The sequence below is a fragment of the Strigops habroptila genome, chromosome 8 (genome assembly GCF_004027225.2).
Source record: "Strigops habroptila isolate Jane chromosome 8, bStrHab1.2.pri, whole genome shotgun sequence".
Taxonomy (NCBI): Eukaryota; Metazoa; Chordata; class Aves; order Psittaciformes; family Psittacidae; genus Strigops; species Strigops habroptila.
The window spans coordinates 20,961,143-20,981,921 of NC_044284.2; the positions used below are offsets into that span (position 1 = coordinate 20,961,143).

At 44.5% G+C, this 20,779-nt stretch overlaps 1 protein-coding gene across 1 annotated transcript; it reads right to left on the reverse strand.

Moving 5' to 3' along the window:
- Positions 1-5,951: 5,951 nt before the first annotated feature.
- On the reverse strand, positions 5,952-13,749 carry PAQR9 (progestin and adipoQ receptor family member 9). Its single transcript, XM_030495185.1, is given in 2 exon segments — positions 5,952-13,521; positions 13,523-13,749. Coding segments are annotated over 2 exon segments (1,272 nt in total). The 5' UTR covers positions 13,660-13,749; the 3' UTR covers positions 5,952-12,386.
- Between the last annotated feature and the right edge of the window lie 7,030 nt (positions 13,750-20,779).

A 20,779-nucleotide genomic window follows, 5' to 3' on the forward strand; every position in this document is an offset into this window, starting at 1 on the left:
ACCCTGCATCTGTCCTGAGAAATCCTCACAGAAAGTTCTGGACCAGGAAGAGCTGTTTCTGAACTAATGAGTTTCAAATGCTTGACCTTGCAGCCTTCCAGGTATTGGAGGATGAAATCCTGCATAGAAGGGATGCTTTCAGAAATTTTCTGACCACTTGCCTGTTTTGTTTCTTTGCTGGTTTAGCGCACGTTAATTTTAAACTGATATGTAAGTCTAACAGGTACGTTAATCTGTGTCTGCTGTGGTATGCATGTGGTAAAGGAAATAGAACAAATGAACTTATTTTAGTAAATATGTTGAAATAAAAAGTCAACATGGCAAGATGCATACTCTCACTCTGACTGACTCACGCTCAGTTTAAGTTCCAGGAATGCCTAAGAGGACAGCGTCATCCCCTCCAAAACAGTTTTTCTTTTCATATGGGATTGTATCAGCAAGCAGCTGCCTCTAAGACATTTTTTTGCCAGACTGTCAGGCTCTCTGTGCCAACTTCTCCCTTAAAGCATTATATGGATAGGGCATCCCTTTCAAATAAGCCCTGGGGGCACTAGAGGTGCCCAGTGAAGGGGAGCCACAAAGCTCAGCGCTTTCACTGGCTGTGCAGCATCCAGGGGAAACAGAGCGGTGGGCAGAGGCGCCTGGTTAGTACTCCTCTGCTCCCGTCTGTGCGCTGCAAACGAGAAACACAGCGGCCAGCTGCCATGGAAAAAACGTGTGCTTGCTGGAGCCACGCAGCGTCTCACCGCCCTCGCCGGGGGGGATAGCCCGAGACCCCGGGAGCGGTCTGCGCGCTCCTCCTGGTGGCTCTGCGGCCGAGCCTCCGGCCGCGCTGCCAGACCCGCCACCCTGCCGGCCGGCTTCCAAAAATCACTGCAGCCGGTTTGTTCTAAAACAGACACTGTGCTACACTACACTTCATGTGAGCGTCACACACACACGCTACTCTGCTGCTGTTCAGGTCTGTGCATTGACTCGGACAGATAGAAAAAATCTGAATTAGCCGTCATTTTTCAATATATGTGAATAATTTGTCTTTTTTTTTTTTTTTTTTTTTAATTTTCATTTCAGGCTGGTGAGATAGGAGGATTCAGCCAAACTCCAGTATTTCAGATGGCCGATGGATGAGTTTGAAAACCGAGGTTTGTTTTCTTAAAACTGAGTAAGACCAAACCTTGTCTAGGAAACTCCTGCTGGTTGACCTCGGTGTCCTCCACAGGTCTGCTGGGCACAGACTAATGTTGCAGAACTTTCTTCTGAACAGCAGGCCTGAATCTCGTTATTCTGAGGTTCACTTGGCACAGCAGGCAGGCAGAGCTGTAATTGCCTGGTTCTCAGGCTGCTTTGACTCATGTGTGTGGGGGAAACTCTGGGGGACCATCAGGGGCTATGTGCCACATACGGACTATTGCAGCATGGAGATGTGAAATGCCACTCTGCATTCCTGTTTCATCCTCTCTGCCAGTACTGGAGTGATGATTAAGGAATAGTAGAGTCAGAGGGCTTTTTACCAGTCATAATTATTCTCCAGCTTGTTTTGTGCCTTCCAGGCAAAATGCAGAGGGAAGAGAATTGAGTCTGGTGCTTGTTTGTGAATTTAGCTCCTGAATCACTCGTGAAGGGAACCTCACCACTGCTAACCTATTACAGTATACATGGGAAGTTTTCACCTTAGAGACTTCATTTACCAGTCTGTTTGTTGCAGATTGTTTCATTCATGAGGTATTGGGTGAATGAAATAGCTTTTAAAACTAAGAGTGCTTAATGTTGAATAGTAAGCTGGAAGTCACTCATGTCTGGGACATATCCGGCAGTTCTCTTCTGACACTGAAGCTAGAAATCGTGGCACTTCCAGAGCCTGAAAGTCATAAATATTTGTTAGGTATATGTGCATATTTGGCTAATGAATAACATTCCTCGGGTTTGTTTAAAAGCATCAATAAATGGCGTTTAACACTGCTAGATGAACATCCATTATTTTCAACAAGCGACTGGCACCCCAAGCCACAACTGCTGTGTGGCGAGACAGACAGATTCACTGTGGATCTTCAGTAATCCTGCTTGGAGAAAGTCACTGCGACTTTCAGAAGCGAAAACAGTGATTACTTCATTTGGTAATATTTGTAAGTCCACCAGTTCATTTGCTTTGTGCAAATCTATGTAAAAAGTCTGCCAACAGAGTCAAAATCAACAAATCTTTTCCACTCTATGAGATTAATTTTTCCCCTTTTTTTTAAATTTTTTAGAAGCAAGACTTCTAAAATGTCTTGCTGGTAACAGCTGGAGACTTCAACCAAAGTATTTAGGGTGCTACGAACTTTTTTATAAATGTTGCTGTCTGAATACATATACCATGTAAGTAATTCAGTCTGATGTCTGAACATAGGAATATACTTATCACAGCTTAACTGTAGTAGAGGTATGTACTATTTTCCATTCATTGTATCAATTCACTGTATCCTTTGATTACTGATCATCTCAGTAGAAGCAGATCCTAACATACACTGGCTGTATACTCCTGAGGTGTAAGGGCTGCTGAGTGCCAAGTTAGCTGTGACTTTATGTGATCTTGATTATACAACACAACCTGAATATTGTGTTTGAGCAGGTTTTCCACTCTTGTATACACTCAATTCTCTATTTTTCACTGAAATCAGTTAAGTGAAATTATTTGTTATTGTCCAAAGTACACCTGAACTTTAAAATAGAGGATATGGCATGCTTCTGGTGGAGTAAAATACTTACAGTTTGAAGAAACATGCTCTATGGCTGGGGACAAAGGTATTCTGCACAGAATATTTAATGTGTTTAATCTTTGAGTCTATATAATACAGAAATATTTTTTTTTTTAACCAGGTTGCCTAGTGAATGCATGTTATAGTGCTCGGTGAGTCTGATTACTGTTCCAAACTGCTTTACTCCAAGCTATAGTTTTCTACCAGACTACAAGAAACAAGGTTTTGTTATTGTAATTGCTACATTTGGAAAATTTGCAGTTTAATTTCATTACCAAGTTGGGTGCATTTCTAGCTTTTACATATGAGTTTTGCTCTTTGTTTCATACTAAAATCTTTCAGACAATGGTCTGAAAGGAGAATGCTTTAAAGGACTAAGGCAGAGGAGGGAATGTGAGTCTCGGGTGTCAGAGGGTAGGACACTGCCTTTGGGCTGAATGGCAGAATTTGCTGTGCCAGACCCTTGCTGGCAGTGTTCTCCTGGCACTGTCTGCTCATTAGGGCTCTGCTTCTATAGCACACTTAAACATGAGGGAAAGTTCACCCCTGTGAATGAACAAAGGTAGATGTATATTCATATTAAAGTTAAGTATGTGCTTATGAGCTTTGCTAAATATGGGATAATAAGAGAGAGAATGCCTGTGTGTACAAATGTACAGAGAAGCTGTTCCAAGGACCTTTTTACCTTTTGCTCATTATTTGTATTAGTTCTGAGTGCTTAGATATTGCTGCTTGTTACTCACCCCACTGACGTTTCCTAGTTGTCTTTCCAAGTGCTGCTGAAAAGAAAAGCTGAGATTTTGGGACACTACTGTATGCCAGTGATTGAATTCCATAGCCCCAGGACTGCAAATGCAGAGAGCCCAGCACATAAAGAGGGAAAAATCAAGGTTTTTCTTCTCATATGAGTGGCATTGCCCAATTCCTCAGGACAACAGAGAGTGACAGAAAATAGATGTTTCCTAGCAAACACAGGATAATAGATTAAAAGTATGCTTTACACCAACAGTAAAGGAAAACTATATTTTCATATTTCATCAGTCAGGAGAGAGACAAAAGAAATAGATCTCAGGGGAAGGAGAGACTCAAGTTAGAGAATTCTATAAAGATTTTTTACTCTCCAAAAAGATTGTGCGATATTGTTGTCATTTGCCCTTAAAGCATATATCATAGACCCAAAGGCTGTGCTCCCTGGCAAGAGAAATACTTTCAGTTCCCCGCTAACAGAAGCGTACTGCCACTCTTGGTAAGAAATCTGCTTGTAATAGAGGTCTTTCTGGTGCAGAAGAGTGCATTTGTAGTGTCTGCCCCAGAAGGCTCTCATTACTGACACCAAGATTTAGCCTTAGCATTTGCTTTTCATTTCTACCAGCTTTTTAATTTTTAATGAATTTCATCTCTACTCACAGATTCTACTAACCATACATTATCCTATGATGAGAGAATAAAATCTGAAGGTTAAAGCTGTGTATCAGACGTCCCTTTGTTCCTCCACAAATACACTGTCCTGACTTTTAGGGCCATTTGTCAGAGAAGTGATGTCATGGTAACAAAATGTAGATCGCCTTTAGCTTTCCAGTTGGTTATCAGAACAACTATGGAGCCATCTCAACTGAAGGCTGAGGTACTGACCTCAATAAATTACCTGTACTAGCAGTGGCTTGTGTTGCTTTCCATTCTGCTCAGTATTTTGCCATCCTTACTGGCTCCATCAGTTTTGTGAGGTTTTCCTCCAGCGTGTTCAAGTCCAACAGTCAGATTCAGAGTGATTACTAATGACTTTATGAAAGGCCTTAAATGTTAACAGTAAGATGCTTTCGAAGCATTTGTTTATTTATAGGATGTAGTCTTCTGAAGCATCTGTCTGTGAGGTGGCAATGGATGTTTTTGTTGGGCTTATCAAAGAGAATCATAGAATCATAGAATATTTAGGGTTGGAAAGGACCTTAAGATCATCTAGTTCCAACCCCCCTGCCATGGGCAGGGACACCTTGCACCAAACCATGTCGCCCAAGGCTCTGTCCAACCTGGCCTTGAACACCACCAGGGACAGAGCATTCACAACTTCCTTGGGCAACCCATTCCAGTGCCTCACCACCCTCACTGTAAAGAACTTCTTCCTTATATCTAATCTAAACTTCCCCTGTTTAAGTTTGAAGCCATTACCCCTTGTCCTACCACTACAGTCCCTAATGAAGAGTCCCTCCCCAGCATCCTTATAGGCCCCTTTCAGATACTGGAAGGCTGCTCTGAGGTCTCCACGCAGCCTTCTCTTCTCCAGGCTGAACAGCCCAACTTTCTCAGCCTGTCTTCATACAGGAGGTGCTCCAGCCCTCTTATCATCCTCGTGGCCCTCCTCTGGACTGGCTCCGACAGCTCCATGTCCTTTTTATGTTAAGGACACTGGAACTGTACCTCCAAGTGAGGTCTCATGAGAGCATATATACTTGGTAATACTTGAAATCATTACCATATTTCAAATAGGATATGCAAACTCTGCAAATAAGAGCTTTCGGGTATTTTAGAACTTTTGAAGGAATTCCACAACCCCCAACTAGAAGATCCTAGAGTTTTCCATTGTGTTCAGCCTTTTAACAGTATCAGAGGGTGCCTGCAATTATGTTGGGATACATTGTGTCCTGCTGAATTTTGACAAAAAAGACTTACAGCAGATACTTTATGTAATTGCAGTTCATTGAGTTCTTTTTGGTGACTGACTTGGACTGAAAACAATATTCTGCCACTTGGAACATTCCTAGTCTGCCAAATGGGAGACTTTACTTGATGCCAAATAGACCTCTTCATTTTACAGTCAATATTTTGCTGTGATTCTTGACATAGCTGTTGCTACCAATTTTATGATTTTTCAGTGAGCACTGCAGGCAGAACACTGATCTCCTTATACATACTGATGAGTTTTAATATAACAGGGGTGCCTATAATTAATTAGTTAGCATAGATATTGGAGAATTAAAAGGCAATAATGGTATTGCTTTAAAATATAAAAGTAATAAAATGGTAACAATATTTTTGCTGTGGTATAGTGTTTTCAGAAATACCAACACCTCTATTCAACAATTGGAATTTCCTGTACTTATGCTACTATACAATTGAAGATAACTAATTCAACACATTTCTGATCTTACAGGTTTCACATCAATTTGGGAGGGGAGGGGGAAGAAAAGAAAAAACTTTATAAATGCATTTCTGCAAAAATGTACTCAGAATCAACTTTATTTATAGCTCACACCCTTTTTTTACTAAAAATGCATAGTCATTACATATACAGTAGTCAGCATCCAGAAGTGTACAAAGAGTAAATTTTCAAACCCTCCCAACAGAACCAAACAAAATTCACACTTTTTGTTCATTGCATGCACAGACCCTTAAATGTGATACCTCCTACTAAAGCGTGCTTGAATCTCCAGCAGACAGAATTGACTTGCTATAAAATGTTTCTCCATACTACTAACCCCCCCAGCTACAACCACAAATCCTAAGACTTTCACATGAAATAGCAAAGCCCTACTTCGGAATCCTCCATGTTCTGACTATGGCCCAGGAAGCAACTGCCCCGAAAGCAGAATTCTGCTGGTGGTGTTTCCTTACAGAGAACTTTGAGCAAAAGCCTGCTTCCTTTGTCTTGGTCATTAATTTATTACTGAATTCAGTGGAATGAAAGAGAATCTGTCTAAGCAAGTTATGAAAATAATTTAACTTTATTCCACACCCAGCTCCAAGACACTAAACATCTTGAATGGAGGTCTCTGTCTTTCAGCACATGTGATACTTCCTCAGCATCTTGCACCTCATCTGAGGAGAAGAGGTTAAAGTCTCAGCTGTAACTTGGGTGATGGTTGCATAGCCCTGACTTACAGGTGTCTAACAGAAGCTAGGAATATACTCAGATAGGGCGAATTTCTAATGGTAGAGGCTTTGATTTAATGAACCACTCAAACCCTTTGATGTCTTTGTTGTAGGTTTGTTGCTTTTTTCTTTCTTTTTTCTTTTTTCTTTCTTTTTTCTTTTTTTTTTTTTTTTCTTTTTTCTTTGTTTCCACTACTGCTGCCGGTTAGAAAAGCTCTTAAAAACATTGTCCTCTACTCAGTGGTGCTGTTTCTATCAGTTATTCCAGAGGGCAGAGTGGGTTAGCAGGATGATTAGTCAGGGCTCCACAGCAAAGGAAGAGTACACATAAGTGATAAGGAGATCCAAGGTCAGTTTTCGCTCAAGAATGGGATTGGCTCCACGTTGTTGGTTTTGGGGAAGGGGAGGGGAAAGGAGAAAGTTGTTTGTCTGATCAATACAATTTTATGTTCCCAAATGATTACACATGTTTATTTAAAAGCTTCAGTTATTTAAGGTCTTTTTACTCTGATAAGAAGTAGCTTGAAGTAGGTTGAAATTCCCAATGGCAATTGAGACATAATCGTAGTCTTACAGACACTGATGGGAAATCTTGTTCCATAGTTTCACAGTAACTGGAATACAATCCATGGCTAAATGAACAACAAGGCTTCATGTCAGCATTACAATGCCTCTTGGTACATGTCACTAGTGCGAATTTCTGAAGAGTACTTAACTCATGTATGTCTTCTCTCTACTCCTGTCCCTTAAGCATTTAGTCAGCCTCTTTACTACTGCTTAGGTCTTGATTGCCACCCGCCTGAAGCCAGTGGAAGTTTTGCGATCAGCTCCAGAGGACACAGGATGTGAACCTCCTAAGAGTATGGCAACAACGAGGGTTTGTTCCAAGAGTTTGTGATCTGGAAACGTTCATGTTCCTCTCCCTGTGAGATAAGGAGCTATGGAAAAATACAACATTCTCTCTGCCGGAGTTCAGTAACATTTCTTCTTAGCACCTAGGAGGGTCTTTGCATTTTTAAGTGCTTTACAAACATTAGCTAGTCTTCAGAGCAACCCTGCGAGGTAGGTAAGGTATATTCTCCCCATCTTACAGATGTGGAAACTGAGACACAGAGGGTCAAATTCAACCCTGGTACAATTCCAGTGTTTTACATGAATTAAAGTCATTCAAAACGAATACAGTTTAAACAACTTGCCCTAGATTACAGAACAGGTAGTGGCAAAGCAGGAGCAAGAACCCAGGAGTGCCTGACTCCTCAGCTTGTTACTGGCCACATGGTCATTTTTACTCTCATAGGCAATGAGAAGCAGTATAATCTGGGCAATTACTACAGGTATGATTTGCTTCTGTAAGGCATGTGGATGGTAATCAACTGAGTTTAGTGCAATAGTACTTCGTGAATGTGCTGCCTCAGAGAGATTACTTAAACATGAAGTAAAACTTTCATACTGTCATATTCTGCAGGTGCACTGTTGACAAAAACCTGACATAGTAGCTGGCTTCAGCAAATAAATAATAAGCACAACATTTGGACAATTAAGCAAAGCTATCATTTTAGCAAACTCCAATGTGTTTCTACTTCTAATTGCTAGATTTCTACAAGCGCAGCATGCAGATGAAACTTTTCCCTTTGTTTCCAGACTGCAGACTCCAGTCTTGCTAACAAAGCAGCTCAGAGCTACACAGATATCCTGGATAGTGACATTCAAACGAATACACTGCAGAAGAGGAAATAGTGTATGGCCACAGAATACAGGATAATTACTACAGACCAGATATATCAATCTTGCACAAAGGTGAGCTTGAAGCTTACACGTTACTGGGAAGTGCCCAGAGCTAGGCTTATTGAACATATGCCAATGTGTAGACTGCAGTTGCAGGCACATGCTGATTGCAAGGGGAGGTGTCCGTGCCACCAACACTCTGGAAATTGGCCCCATCAACAGTCTGTTCACGTGGGCTCAGGTATGTCAGTCTGAAGGTCAGTGTTGGCCCAAGACAGAAAGACATGTAGGCATTTTCAGGCCACCCCATTGTGCTCCAGTCCTCACCTCATTCCCCCATCCCCGCACAGATTCTGCCACAAAAGAACCTGAAAAGCCTTTTTAGTTTTAAAGATGAGCTGTGGGCTCCACAGTGTAGGTGTTATGGCAGGTACCCAGGCAATAAAAACACTATGATAGGTATTTATGCGAACACGTTTGTTTTCTAGGATGTCCTTATGCATCTAGCCTGCAGTTACACCTCCTGTCTAAGCCCTGGACATGCTTATGGATGTTCAGCCATGTGTGCTTTCACACCATAAAGAGATCCCACTCCTTCACAAGCCACACAAATTATGACATTCACTTCTACATGAGCAAATTCAAGTGCTACAATTATAGCTGTGGTGTTCCACTTTTAACCTCTTTAACTCAGTTTTGTTCCGTCCATATTTATGGAGACTGGCTACAGGACATGGCAAATGGCATAATTATCTACATACATGTCCTTCACTGAATAAACACAGACACTCAGGTAGCATTTCCCTAGGTATTCTCCACACTTAATGTAACTTTTTAATTTGTAACCACATTTTAAACAGACAAATTAATAAACATAATTAATTAGAACTCTTAAAATCTAATCGCATTTCCCTGTACCCATTCACTCCTGATTCATACAGCTTGCTTACAGTTGCTTGGAGACCAGTTCTTGCAACCAGCATTTACAAATAATTCCATTAAGTGCTCAGGCCCATACATGTGCCTCAACATTTTGCCAATAAAAACTTTTAAATGAAGCAATATTCTTATTATCAGAGCCAGGTACCAAATTTGCAGCATGACTGGGGCTCACAGGGAACTCTTACAACAGCAGTAATATTCCAGTAAAATTGCAGTTGGTTGCAATCCAACCTTTATACTGTTATCTGTCGTTGAGATATATATAGACGACCCTGTGTGGCCTAACTGCAAGTATCAAATGTATTTTTACAAGTTAGCAACAGCCTTTTTTAACATTGCTTCTTGAGATGTCCTCTACATTGTGACTGACAAGCACAAATATAAGTCATTATACAGTATGCTTTAAAAGCCTTTTTTTTTTTTATTTTTCACATTTGGCTTTTACTGTTGCTTGTTTCTGAGCTGTCTTCTGGTGCTGAGATTTGCTGTCCCTGGCCTTTTTGATTTCTTTCTTAGTTTTTAATTGCTGGTTGGACATGCTAGTGGCATCTCCCAGGCAAACCCTTTCTACATAATTAGTTTTGAAACTTGGATGAGTCACTGGGCTCTAGCTACTATGCCTCTATTATATTAATCTGAATACAGCACATCTTAAAGATTTCGGCCTCTTTTTGCAGTTGTGGAAATTCATAGGCTGATATCATTGCAGGTCTCGATCCATTTGCTTTCTATTGTAAGTTTCCAGGGTTCCAGCATATTTCAAAGCATAACAGTGTTGTAAACCAGCCTCCTCTCCCAGTGGTGCAGATAATTTTCTACCTTATTGGCGGCTGAATAAAGCAAGGCCATATTTATGACAAAAGTTAATGAAAATATGTAAAATTAAAAATACTTCATGTAGTATTCATTTTCCTTTAATGCAGGTTGGCAAATGAAAACAGAACACAGACAGCCATACGGGGCCATGCTGGTTTTTATGGCCCATCAGTGATAACTCAAGAGGCCACAGTTTGGGAACTGCTGTTTCAGAAAATTCTAGCCATCTTCTTTAAGAGACCACATGTGACCCCACCACAAATTATATACTAGCAGAATTGTGGCTGGCAAAGAATGCATATTTTTGTTAGGCCATTCTCATCATTCACTGAGGATCAAAAAAAACCCGAACCATTATAATTAAAATGGGTTGAGATAAAAGAGAAAATGAAGTGGGTTTGATTTTCTTTTAGCTTATGCACTTTCATGGGGAAATTTTCACAAAGCTGTCATTGGTACGGCACATATCAATTATTGGGTTTTGCGATGATTCTGACCCATATTAAGGATTTGACCTGATAATCCCTAGCTATAGTCCTTCTTGTATTCCCATCATAAACAAAGGGGGCTTTGTCTTACAGAGGATTATGGGACAGGACTCAAAACATTTTCCTGGGGTTCAGATGCCATGTCCATGAAAATGGGAAAGTCCCAAGCAGGAATGTATTTCCACAACAGGGGTGAAGAGGGTGAGTTAAAGAGTTACTACACTATTGTGCAGTGACAGCAGCACTTCCTAAAGAAGTACCACCCTTCTTTTTAAAAACGGGGGTTTACAAGCAGTTTCTCGCCTTAACTTCAGATTGTAACCCCCTTGTATAATATTATTGCGTGCTTGTTCTGTCAGACAAAATCAAAATGCACGTGTCTCTATACAGAGAGTAAGTTCAACCTATAGTTAGCTGTTTGTCATGTGACAAGGCTAATACCTGGGTTGCAGTGAAAAAATACTGCTTTGGAAAAACATCTTGTAATTCTCTTCGAACTCTCCCAAAGCCTGTGAATGAGGACTTCAAAACAGCCAGCTGCAGCCATAACTGATCAAAATAGGAAATGTTGGGGAATGATGAGAAAGTGTCAGTATCCAGTCCTTGTAGAGACAGATTTTAGCTCCTAAACTCAGAAGCAGTAGCTTATTCTGCAACTGATTTTAGGATGGTAAATCTGACAGAATGCTCTAATTAAAGAACGGCAGAAACGAGTTCCATGTAATTCTTTAAAAGATCCAGAATGAGATCTCATGCATCAGTTACTCTCTTTACATCCAGAGAACTCCCACTGAGCTTGGCAGGGGGTTATAGAAAGTCTGGCATCTGACTTTGACTCTGAAGGGCTGATTTGGGGGTGATTTACCAGGGAAGATCAAGGGGTCCCTTAGCAAGCCCCTTAACACAACAGATGTTCCTGACATGCTGGGGGAAGAGCCATGCCATTATGCACTGCCCTTCTTCTCTTGCCGTCCATGCTCCAAACTAGCTTGACCCCTTTCTGGTTCAGTTACTTTTCATATCCCTCTATTTTATTTTAGCATCTGAGTGGCTACACTAACCCCACACTGCTTGTCTAATTAAAGTCTCTCCATCAACTGGTAATTCTGTAATAATTCACAGCTGGTTTTCCTCTCTCTGTTAAATCTATTGTTCCCTGGCTGAAAAGGCTGCAAGACCTCAGAAACTATGGATAGCTATTGATTGATTTGTTTGCATTTAAAATCCAGTATGTGGCTGCAAAGGCCTGTTACAGTATCACAGAGGAAGATAAATGTCAGTGCATAATCTGCTAGGAAATTTCACATAGGAGATGATTAAAAGTCTATGAGTAATCATTGCACAAGTGTCTTCAGGTGTATGTATATATATACACACATATACATATATATGTAGCTAGTAATATATAGCTAGATATATAAATATATATATGTATATACAGAGCTAGTTTAAACCTAGTTGTTATGAAATTAGTAAGTGGCATTCACGGTTCATGCATTCTTCCTAGTAGCAGAGCTAAATTATTTCAGCTTATACTCTAAGCAGCAACATACCAGTGAGCGTTTGCTTGCTTCCCCTGGTAATCTAGTAGTTTAAACAGCACAAGCAGTTCCACCATGGTCATTTTCTCTAGCAACCCTCTGAGAAAGGGACCTGGCTCCTCCACAGGTGCGTTTCCCCCAGGTTTCACAACATCTTCAGGACATGGTGGGGGCCGGTCTGAGGGTCACCAGTCTGAAGGTCACTGGCCAGAGGGTCTCCAGCCCAAGGGTCACCGGTATGGTGGTCGCTGTCCCAAGGGTCACCGGCCCAGCTAGTCCTGCTTGCAGAGGTCTGCGACATTGAGGAACCTCCTGACGACCACAGCCAGGCAGATTGTCAGGAGCAGCATATATCCCACAGTGCCCAGGTAGGTGGGAGCAGCCAGAGGTGCCTTGAGGAATTCAGCCAGCCCATCCTCCACATAGTGAACCTGGTCGTAGATGCTAAGGAAGGTGAAGATGTGGAAAAGCTGGTGGCTGTGCCCCACGATGTCAAAGAGCCCCGGCTGGATCCGCTCGGGGATTTTGCTGACGTTGAAAAAGGCGGCCACCAGCAGCCAAAAGTAGCGCCGGTAGAAGTAGACGAAGAGCGTGGGGTTGCGGGTGCGGAGGTCAAAGAAGAGGCTCTCCAGCATGATGGGGCAGGCCATGCTCAGCGGCATGGCAAAGACAAAGGTGCGCACGGCAAACGGGTAGGCGCAGCAGGCAGCGCGGCTGCGGCAGCAGGCGGCTGTGCAGCCCACGGCCAGCGCCAGGGCCACGGGCAGCACCAGCACACGGTAGACTGCGATGGGCAGGCTGCAGTCCAGCTGCCAGCCCAGCCGCTGCTGCACGTAGTGGCTCATGGCGCTGGCGTCCAGCAGGCTCAGCCCTGGCAGCAGGTAGTAGGAGTAGGCCACAGTGCTGGCAAAACCATAGTAGCTGATGGAGGCGTAGTCCAGGTAGAAGAAGGTGGCACGGAGGCGTGGGGAGAGGCAGCTGAAGAGGTGGGCCGTGCAGCTCATGGCGAAGGTGAGCAGCACGCCTGAAGCATAGCACCAGAGGGGCAGCAGGGCAGGGTGGTGGAAAGGCACATCCCCAGCGCCTCGCAGCAGCAGCAGCTTCCCGAACCGGCTGAGGAAGAGCAGCAGTGGGATGAAGTGGGTCCAGAAATTGAGGGTCTCATTGGTGGGCTGCAGCACCGAGGCCAAGCACTCCTGCGCCGAGCAGTGCAGCCGCCGGTAGCCAGAGAGGATGAAGCACTCCACGAAGTCCTCTGGCACCTCGTCCCACCGCAGCAGGGCGGCGGGGCGAGCTGGCGGCGCCGCCTCCTCCTTGTCCCCCTCGCCCGCCGGCATGCTGCCGTCCCCGCCGGCCCCGAGCACCCCGGCCACCCCCGGCCCGCCGCCCGCCGCCCGCCGCCGCGCCCCGCCGCCACCCGGGCGAGGTAGAGCCGCCGCTCCCGCAGCCGCCGGCGGAGGAGCCGCGGTGGCTCTGCGCTGGTACTGCTGCTGCTGCTGCTGCTTCTCCGCCGCCGCCGCCGCCGCCCCCGGCAGCATCACTCATTGCAGCACGGGCAGTGGCGGCACCGCCGCGGCTCCTCCCGCCCCGCCGCTCGGCATCGCGGTAACTGGAAACCGGCGGCGCATCCCGTGCTCCCGGAGAGCCGAGAGAGACGCCCCCGCCGCCCCGGGTAGGGTTTCCCGGGGAGGGAGGCGCTGGACACCCGAGCCGCTGTTTAATGATTGATGCGGCCGCAGTTGGGGGGCTGGGCCTGTGAGAGCCCCGCGACCGCCCCGGCCGAGCCACCGTGCGCCGGGCCCTCGGGGCCCCTCTCCCCCGGCAGCTCTCCGGGGCCGGCGATAGGGACAGCTCGCCGGGGGACCCGCGAGCGGACCCGGGGCCCTTTCCGCGGGGCCGCTGTGGTTTAAGAAGCACAAAGGGGGCATCAGCATCGGCTGTCCGCGGGGTGCTGCCCAGCGCCGAGCCCCGGCGGCGGCAGCGCAGGTGGCGAAAGCCGGGTAGAAGCCCCGAGGAAAGGCAGGGTGAACCCGCGGGGTCGGGAGATCCCCCGCAGGCCAGACGTGCCCCCAGCCAGGGGACATCTGGCAGCTGGACGGATTTCTGCCATCTGTGCTTCGGTGAGGCCGCCTGAGACCTTGTTTCGGTGGTGACATTATCTCATGCAATGAATGCAAACGTTATTTTAGGCCAAACGTTCACGGCCAGGCTGCAACGGGTGCATGTCACACTGATACTTACAGCACCCACCTTGTCACCACGCTCCAAGCGGGGCGGCTGGGACTCGGTAATGGGCTGACAGGAGCTGCTCTGTGTTGATCCTTAGACAAATCCCGCATTTATATCGGCGGTGCAGTTATGCAAGCAGCACAGTTACATAATCGGAATATGAAGATATGGGGAAAAGCACTGTACGGGTGTTACTGTACCTGAACGGGCTGGAAGGAAACAGAAGGCAGTGCGGAAAGGTGGGTGACTGCTGCAGGCGCAGGTCGGAGCCATAGTGAGGGATTGCACTCTGCTGCTCCGATGTGTATCCATTCTCTTTTCAGCTGGTCTTACGCATCTGATAGCTCCCGGTTTTCAAATGTATGTATTACACAGTGATATTCAGATATATATGTATGGTCATACCGTATGAACCAAGGTCCAGTATAATTAGGACATTCTGCTCACAGATTTTTATAAAAATCTTCAATACTGAATCATGACAACATGAAAAAAAATCTTCTGAACAAGGAGGTAATCAGAAAAAGATTTTTTTTTAAATTGGCACCAAAAATAAGTAGTAAAAATGTGTTGCTGAAAGTGACTTTGAATGCATTTTTCATTAGAGTAAAAATATTGATTGTATGGAACTGCCAAAAGCAGGGCAAACTGGTGACACTGCTTGTAAACTGTATAAAAATTACCCAGGAGTCCTGCTAGGAAAATAAACACCACTGAACAGTGCTGCAAAGCCAAGGGGAGGAGTAAAATATTAAACTAAGAGAGTTATTTTTTAGGTAATGGGCTTAATGGGCTCTGATGTCCATGTGTTTCAGAGGCGGTGTGCAGGGACACACCAAGCGGACACTCCTCAAGGAGGGCTCTGCCCACAGTGAGCCTCTGCTGCACCAGGAGCTAGCAGGGCTGTGCCTGCTGTGGGCTCTGCAGGGTGGGCTTTAGGGAGAGGAAGACTCTTTGGGACTAATGAAATCTGCTCAGCCTCTGGGAGCGGTCAGGCTCAAGGGGCTGCTCTGTGCTACAGAGGTCACCCTGAAGAATAACAGGCACAACGCTGGGCCATTTGCTCCATCACAGTAAATGCACCTGGTGGTGAGGGGGCTGTTATGTAGAAGATACCTTCACCCCTACCATGCTCCAATCATACCATACCACACCTGCAGGCATTCCCAGTAGGGCTCTGGTGACCATTTCTCCCAGTCCCTAAGGGATACTTTCATTTACAGTGGTGAGCCATTGCAGGCCCTGAGGAAGAGGACCGAAGTGACCGTGATCTTCAGCCTCCCTCATCAAGGTTAGATAAGGAGAGCTGGTTGACTGGAAGCAATCTCATTTTAGACCTGTGCTAAAGAGCCTGTTGGAAAGCCACCAGCAGCTGTTGCAACAGATGGTGTCTAAACAACAGCATCCACCAGTGACTGGGAGCTGCTGGCCTTATAGTGGGAGCAGGGCTCATTTGACATGTTCTGACTTTCCTACGACCTCCAGACTTTCAGGGAGGTGGGAGGTGTCCAGCCCTCTTGTCCCAGGGAGTGCTGGGGTAACACCTGGCTTCCTGGGAGAGGCACCTGCTGGGTTTGTGTTTGTAGGGGGGCAGCCCACGCTGGGGGGAGCAGGTGGGGGTTGCTTCTGGTTCAAGACTGACACAGTTCTGGTGGCCACTGGACTGCCTGGGTGTTGGTGGAGATATGCGCTAATACTGCAGGGAAGAGAAATGTCTGGAAATTTCTCCCTAGTATTGATGTCTTCCTGTAATATTTTAAGATTTAGGGGGATTTTTGCAGAGCTGAGAATCACTTGAGTGACTTGCACATACCAGCTCCTCTGGAGAAAGCACAGGCCCATGGCAGCTATCTAGTTTTGTTTACTTTGCCCCTGGTGGGTTTACCTGTTAAAACTGTCCTACAAATAAATACGAGGAGTATAAAATAAATAGAAATCTTCTTTTCTCTGTGTCTGTGCAGGTAGCCAGCTTTGGCTTGTCCTAGATGCTCACACATCACCTGGGTCTCCCTGTCTGGCCAGAAAATGCCAGGGAGATCTCAGAGCATCTAAAGATCACGGTTCACATCATTGCCAAGTGACAGCAATGTAGCTTTAGCAGTCACATTAATGAAACTCATCACTAACAATCTGGTTGTTTTGCTTTTTTCCAAGGCTGCCTCTTCAGAGGCGAGAGTGCTCTCTGCGGACAGATTGGGCTTTCATAAAGACAACTGCATACATCTTACGTTAATTATTCTCATCCCAAGCTAGCTGCGGAGTAGTGTACTGGGAACCTTACAATTTGAAGCACTTACAACCTCAAAATAGCTTCTTATTCATATGTAGTCCATCAAGGTTAGTATTACATGACTATTATGTGGTAAGCCAGGGAAAATCAGGGCAGTTGGAGGTCACAGAGAGGAGTCCACGTAATGTAGAGAGAGCATGAAGAGGCCTCTGTGTTTCTCTAACCAGAGTTTATATTTAGAAGGGCATGGTCAGCATATACCAGGGTTTCTTCTAGCATGTGTAGAATTTTCTGCAGGCTTTCTCTCCAAATAACCTTTGAGAAGGCTCTTAAAACACTGATGAAGGCACTGCTTAATGAGGTGAGTAATGAAAGATAATGTTAATCAGTGCTGGCTGAAGACTCCAAGAACAAGATGTGCTAAAATACCAAATGTGAGTTTGTTTCTGTGTTATATTTTTGTTTTAGTTATTGTTGAAGTCCTTTCACAAGGTATCATTTTGTCATTCTGTCTGAAATATCAAAAGCCCTGCAAGATACTCTGAATTCCTTCAAGCCTTGCCAAGGAAATTATGCCTTTTGGTTAGGAAAAAGAAAAAAAAAAAAGCTAATTTCATCTTTTGTACTCTAACATACTCAGCATGATAGGGAAGAGGTTGTACTTAGCTCTCCTATTAGCCATTGCCTTTCTGAGTGAGTAAAGAAACCAACTTAAACCCACCATGGGAGAGAAAGTCCTCTTGTGAAGAAGCAATGGTGGTGTTTGAAGGATTTCAGATGCTTTTGAAGATACACCTTCAGCCTCACCCAATTCAACCCACTCGCACTGGCAAACATCAATCTGAAGAGCTCTTGCTTGACATGATCTTTTATCACACAACTCTGTTTTTCTCTTTCATTTCTTTTTCTTTCCTATATTTTCACCTTCAGGACAGATTTTACTGATTTCTTTCTTAATAAGTTTTACTCAAGTTAAAAACATTTAACCTCTTTGCTCTGGATTTTTATCCTCCTTCGCTAAAATCTCTTTAGTAAACCGGATTCTGTTCTGACATCTTCTGTGGAACCCCACTGACCATGAGTGGGGGTAGACTTTGGCTTTATTTATTCAGAAATAGTAGGTGTTAAAGAAAGAGAGGCTTTAACCTCATCTAACTTTGTCTAACGGAGCTCACACTTGGCAGTTTCTCTGGGAGAGCATCTTAAGAGATACACAGACATACAAACGTGATCCCTTTGTCCCATGTGATTTTATTTTTTTAATCCTTTCTTAAGTGTCTATCAATCTCATGAAAATAATGTCTTGATGGGTAACTTTCTATTGCAGCGATTACAATCTTTTGTAATAATTGAGTAGGAAGAGTGCTGTGATTTAATACTGAAGAGATTAACGTCTTTAGAGATTCTACCCCTATATCTTTTTCAGACTGGATAAACAGGAATCCTTGCATCATTTTCTCCTTGAGTAACTAATTAGGGACAATTGTACTTCATAAACATAATTTCTTAATAGATAAAGAAAAGTGAAAGTGATGCTTGTATTATAAAGCCTCACTTGGAGGAGAGAAAAGTTAGATATGGTGAAGGGAATCACAATAACTGACACCATCATGGTTGCACAGCAATGTTCATTTTAACCTCTCTTTCACGAGGAGCTTCTAATTTTCTGCCCTCTTTACACTCAAGTTGAGTGTTTTCAGGTTTGTGGTCTTTATGCTTTAAAAAACAGTATAAAGCCAATCTTAAAAAACCCCCAAGTCCCTAAACACAGCAAACTGGGAAAAAAACCCACTTTAAGAAAATGTCTCTGAACGTTTGGTTGTTGCTTGAAGTCCTTGTTTTTGAAAAACTAGGGGTAGAATTTGTGTTTTTCTGGGCAGCAGCAAATCTGAGCTGAAGTATTGCAGTGAAATGAGCATCACTATGATGAAGAATAGCATATTTGGTGTATTCAGATTTCTTATGTTTTCCCTCATCAGATTCTGCCACTGTCCCGCCTACCAGGGGCTCACAGCAAGAGCAAAGTGCAACTTGTCCTTTGCAAGGGTTGCAGGACTGAACCCTCACTTACAAAGTGTGCAGCTAAGAAATTGTTTTGTTTGTATGTGCTGAGTGCTTCCCAGAGCACAAATTGCCACTCACTGTTAGTAAACTGAAAGGAGGGACTCTTGGTATGGACAAAGGAAAGATTGGTGGTGCGCTCATGTTGAACTTCCATGCTTTTAAACGGCTGATAAATTTGTACATGCGGATTCTAGCCACGCAGGCTAATTCTTTCTGACAAGAAGCTGCAGGAGAACTTTTGGAATTAAGCCTTCATTTGATACTTGAACTAATGCCTGGAAAATACACTGTAAATTACTGACCTTTCTCTGCCAGACATCACAAGTCAGGTGTCACCCCGTGACTGGTTTGTGGAATTGGCCTCACTGCTCGAGGAGTCCCAGGGAAGAAAGAACCCATGTTCCCTGATAAGACACGTGCCCCAGGAGAGCAGCAGGGTCCTGGAAGTGAAAGCGAATCCTGAATGGCAGGACTAGAGCAGGACTTGCAGCTGAGAGAAGGCAGGACACCAGAATGGAGAGGTGGAGCAACAGATGGCTCCAGCCAAGAGACAGAAAGCAGTCAGAACAGCAGCAACAAGTAGCTCCCAGGCTGCTGGGAACCTTGGAGCCAAATTTCCCTCCCCCAGCCACCCTTTCTGTCTCTTTTTTGTTATTCTGGGGATCCCTGCTGAAGCATCTCAATGCGGCCCTGGCTACCTGTGCTCCAGCTGTGCATGCTGCTGCCTCTTATCTCTTCTCTGCCCTGCTCTCCTCCTGCGCTGCACACCCATAGCTTCCTAGCAACACATGAGTGTGTGTGGGAGCACACATCTACCTATTTTGAGAATCCTTGCCTAGCAGTTTTCAGTCTCAGGAGTGGGAGGAGATGGAGGGTGCAACAAGGGAAAAGAAGCTGTAAGACTGCTGCCTAAGCAATGGGGAAACAGCACACGGCTTGTGGCTTTAGGGATCTGTGAGCCACTACCGGGAGCGTGAAATGACAGAGTTACAAACGTGTGCACCCAGCAGCTACACTTTCGTCCTTTTGACCTGCCCACCTTGTGCCCTCAAAGGTGCTTCCTTCGCTACAGGGTAGGGAACTTCCACAGCACGTTAAATCCTTCCTCTCCCCTTCCCTCACATCCACCTTTGCAGAGGGATTGCAGCAGTTCAGCAGGGCCCTGCCCTGGGATGAGAGCAAGAGAAAGATCTCCTCTGAAAATGGGGAAAAAACAGCCAGAAAGACAAGCGTAATGCACGGCAGCATGTGGTTTACTTAATGTAGCTTAGTGTTAATTATTTATGATAATTCACGATTTTCCCTAGTAGATTGCCTAATGATATCTGTCATTGTAACAACAGTTAAGAATTCCCAGGTCTGCATGCAACTAGGCCTAATGAAAAATGTCTAATATTTCCTTTTTAATATTATTAGCCTATCCATTCCAGCATTAATTCTCCATAGATTTCTGCACCTCGCTGCTTCTTTTCCTGCCCTCTCTCCTCCCTCCCCTTCCTCTTCCATTAAGCCCAAGACACTGACATGTGTTGTCATTCACTAGCTGCACACGAGGGCTACTGTACTATTGTGATGTGTTATAAATAGCACTGATTCAGGAGTACAGTTCATTCTGAAAAATTATCCTTGGTGATGACCTTTGAAACTCTAACTATATCTTTCCTGGTTTTCACAGCATGCTCTGGATCATGATCTTCTTAATTTGGGGCAGTTTATACATTACAAAAGAGCGTAGAGGCTGAGCAGTAAGCAGAGGATTTAAACAATGAGGTGGATAATTAAAAAGGATTAATGAGGTGGATTAAATAAAAGGATTGAGGCCAAATAGAGCACAATTTTCTAAACATTAGTGCCCCCAAAACTCTAGTATCCAAGGGCACGTTCCTCTTTCCAGCTACGTGTTTGTTTTTTATCCAGAAATGTCAGTCTTTCTTTCATGCCAGGTTTATTAATGCAGTCCCAGGAGAGCTGAGCAGCATCTAGTGTCTCCTCCTGTGGCCTTAAGTGCCCCTTCTATCCAGCACAAGTTCCCCAGCTGGTTTGCTTCCAAGTTATTGCTGCACCTGTTTCCACTACCATGCTAAAAAAATCCGGAAGCAGGTCATGGATGACACTAATCCTGTGCCTCTGCAAGCTGGTGAA